Genomic DNA, 2959 nt, shown 5'->3' with positions numbered 1-2959 from the left:
AAACAACACAGCCACCAAATGCTTCTGCAGCTGCTTTGTGATGATTAATGTCTGTCTGATAGTTTAACTGGGTCCCTAGCACATGTTTCAGCATTGGGAGTTTGCTGGCCTAAGCCAACTGGCAGCAGATGTTTAGCTTCCAAGATGAGCCCTCAATGTCTGAACTGCACTCTGTAACATCTCTAAATGCATAACGCAGCACAGATGTGGCTTCGCTATTGAACAGTTGCTCCTGTGTAACAGCAACACTGGAAAACAACTCGATATTAATGCAATGTTTAAAATAAAACTAAAGTCTAAAGTCATGTGACTTGCTTTTTTTTTTCCATATTTACATCACTTCTTGGCTCCTGTTGACAGCATCATCACATCATACCCTGAATCCACTGAGTCTTACCCCATTTGTCCCCAATAAGCACAGGGCAGCCAGCATGCAGGGTGTCTACGTCTCCTTGACCATTTCTGTGGAGATTCCACCAGAAGATGGCGGCTTTCTGTGATATGAAAAAGAAAAAAACAGGGTTTTGGTCTAAAGTAAAGTTGCAACCAACAACCATTTTCATTATCAACTGATCTCACAATTATTTTCCTGGTTAATCAATGAATCTTTTGGTCTATGCAAGATCAGAAAGCAGTGAAAATGCCCATCGCAGTTTCCTAAAGCCCAAGGTGATTTCATCAAATCTCTTGTTTTGTTTCAGTCAAAAATCCAAAGATATTCAGATTAATATAAAAAACAGAAAAGTAGAATATCCTCACTAATCTGTTATCAAATGATTATTTACTTTACCTTTGTTTATACAGGGTAAGTTGGCTGAGCTTGAATGCTCTTTTACAGCAATGCCCTGTTAATAGTTAAATAGATTACAAAAACAGAGTAACAAAGATGGACAGGCACATATGTACATGCTGTCACAAGTGGGTAGAGAACAGTTAATGAGAGTGTTCTTGCAGTTACAGAGAGGTGTCAAGGTTATTTTTCTGTGTATTACTAATTTATCTTTAATCTTATAATAACAGACACACCTGAATTTCAAGCATAATTAAATATTTAATTAGTCATTTGATCAGTTTATCAGCTTCGGTTATTTTCTGTATAAACAGCCAGGAAGTGAGATGTCAGAAAGGTGAAAGGTTAAACCCCAGGGATGGCCTGTTAAACCTTCCACGGCAGCTCATTTATCAGCCCAAAAACAGCTCCGACCTCCACTGACGCTCAACTATACAACAGCAGTATTGTGGTTAAAAAAATCTCATGGCTGATGTTGCTATGATCTGACCTTTTGGCATTTTGACAGCTGCACCAGAGAATGTGAGAGAGGTGAAAATAATCTAGCTCCAGGCAAAAATGACATGAAGACAAAAGAGGCTACTTTTAGCTTATCTCAGACACCCGCACAGTGTGTTTACCTCCACGACAGGAGCGCTGAAGTTGGCGTAGATGAAGGCTGTGGACCCACCTGCCTCGACAGAGCTGAGCTGTGGAAAAGGACATTCCTTCAGAGTTGTGTCTTGTGTTTATGTGCCCGTGTTATGAAAAACCAATCAGTCTGCTGCGCTGTTTTCAAAGTCTCACAAAAAGAGATTCCTTTTGTTATCACTATCCAATTTTACTCAGATTTTCACATTGGTTTCTTAATGATAATCATACGAAAAAGAACAAATAAGAAATTCAAAGGCAAAATTATAGAAGCAGACTGTATGATGAAGGTCAGAGACAGTCAGAAAATAGAGTTTGGTTTATGTTTGCCGCATGACAGAACATCTATAAAAGTGTAATTTAGGCACCGAGGTCAGATCTAGGCAGGTTGTTCCAAAGTCTTGCAGCTTTTGTGGCAAGAGCCTGACATCTTTGTTTTTAATTTAGGCTTTGGATCAGCCAACAGGAACCAAGAACCTGCCCAAGAACCTCTGGCTGCGCTCTGGGTCATACAGGGTCAGAAGATGGTCAGAGTAAGAGTTTACTCACGTATATCATAAAGGTTGCCACTCGATTCCCAGTTTTCAGTTTGAACACGGGACTTGAAGGTGACTGGTTACATGCAAATGCAAACAGACAATAGAAAGCAGCAGTAAATCATTATAAATATAACAACAGTCAACATGCAAAGTCTACAGAAATATAAAAAGTGTTGCAATTTGTTAAACAGGTCTAATAATCAACTTACTGTAGCATGGTCAAAGTGAGGCTCATAATGGCCACCAATCCCATAATTCACCACTTGGAGGTACTCGCCATATGGATGCTTCACGTTCAGACCTGTGAGCATAGAGATCCTCTGGTCCAGCTTCCCAACAATGGAGTGTGCTGAGTCCTTCAGCCATGCACTAGAAATAAGACATATTTATAAAAGTATCTATCATTTACATACGTAAGTAATTTTTGCTGCAAATGTGTGGAATTCAATTTGCACTAGGACTAACCCTCTAAACTTGCTAATACGAATTAAATAACTGATAATAAACAACATACCATAAACAAACTGTTAGAAGTTACAAAGTATTGTAGGTTATTTGTACCTCTTGCTGATGCGATAGTCTGCTGTCGCTTGTTTCTCTCCGGCTGCCACCACAGACCTTGTCAGCTTGTTAGCAAAGACAGAAAACAGCATCTTACGTTTGTGATTGTTACAGGAACCAAGCTTTGATGTCCAGCTGCAAGCACTGACAAAGTCTGAGTAATAGCACGAAAATATGCTCCAATGATGTATCCAAAATGAAAACAGAGCAGATCAGACAAAATAATCCAAAAACGCCACGCTTTAGATAACAAATCATCATTCTCGACTTGCAAACCATCAAAAAGGATGCCGAGATGAACAGATTTCACCAATGTGCAGATACACTACTTTCTCACGGATAATAGTTTCAAGTCTCCTTTTGCCTCAAAGTAGACCTCAAATTCTGAGTCTAGACGGGGGTCTGGGGGATCCAGATGTTTTGGACCAAGTATTCCCTA

General features: G+C 39.6%; 1 protein-coding gene across 1 annotated transcript; it reads right to left on the bottom strand.

Moving 5' to 3' along the window:
• Window positions 1-360: 360 nt before the first annotated feature.
• LOC111672740 (prolyl 4-hydroxylase subunit alpha-3-like) lies at window positions 361-2945 on the bottom strand. Its single transcript, XM_023430328.2, has 5 exons — window positions 2521-2945; window positions 2169-2328; window positions 1970-2032; window positions 1411-1479; window positions 361-494 (listed from the first exon to the last, which is right to left on the bottom strand). Exons 1-5 carry the CDS (start codon window positions 2610-2612, stop codon window positions 366-368), a joined length of 513 nt encoding a protein of 170 aa, XP_023286096.2. The 5' UTR covers window positions 2613-2945; the 3' UTR covers window positions 361-365.
• Window positions 2946-2959: the final 14 nt, after the last annotated feature.

Source organism: Seriola lalandi, unplaced genomic scaffold (genome assembly GCF_002814215.2).
Source record: "Seriola lalandi dorsalis isolate HSWRI2012SDOR001 ecotype SW California unplaced genomic scaffold, Sedor1 jcf7180001963258, whole genome shotgun sequence".
Classification (NCBI taxonomy): domain Eukaryota; kingdom Metazoa; phylum Chordata; class Actinopteri; order Carangiformes; family Carangidae; genus Seriola; species Seriola lalandi.
This window is presented reverse-complemented; position numbering and strand designations above follow the sequence as displayed.

Excerpts from the sequence above, each read along its gene's own strand:
- LOC111672740 (XM_023430328.2), bottom strand. The coding sequence starts at position 2,612 with ATGCTGTTTTCTGTCTTTGCTAACAAGCTGACAAGGTCTGTGGTGGCA. Across the intron at positions 2,033-2,168 it reads CTCACTTTGACCATGCTACA|TCACCTTCAAGTCCCGTGTT; the intron begins GTAAGTTGATTA and ends GCATGTAACCAG. Across the intron at positions 495-1,410 it reads TCAGCGCTCCTGTCGTGGAG|AAAGCCGCCATCTTCTGGTG; the intron begins GTAAACACACTG and ends TTCATATCACAG.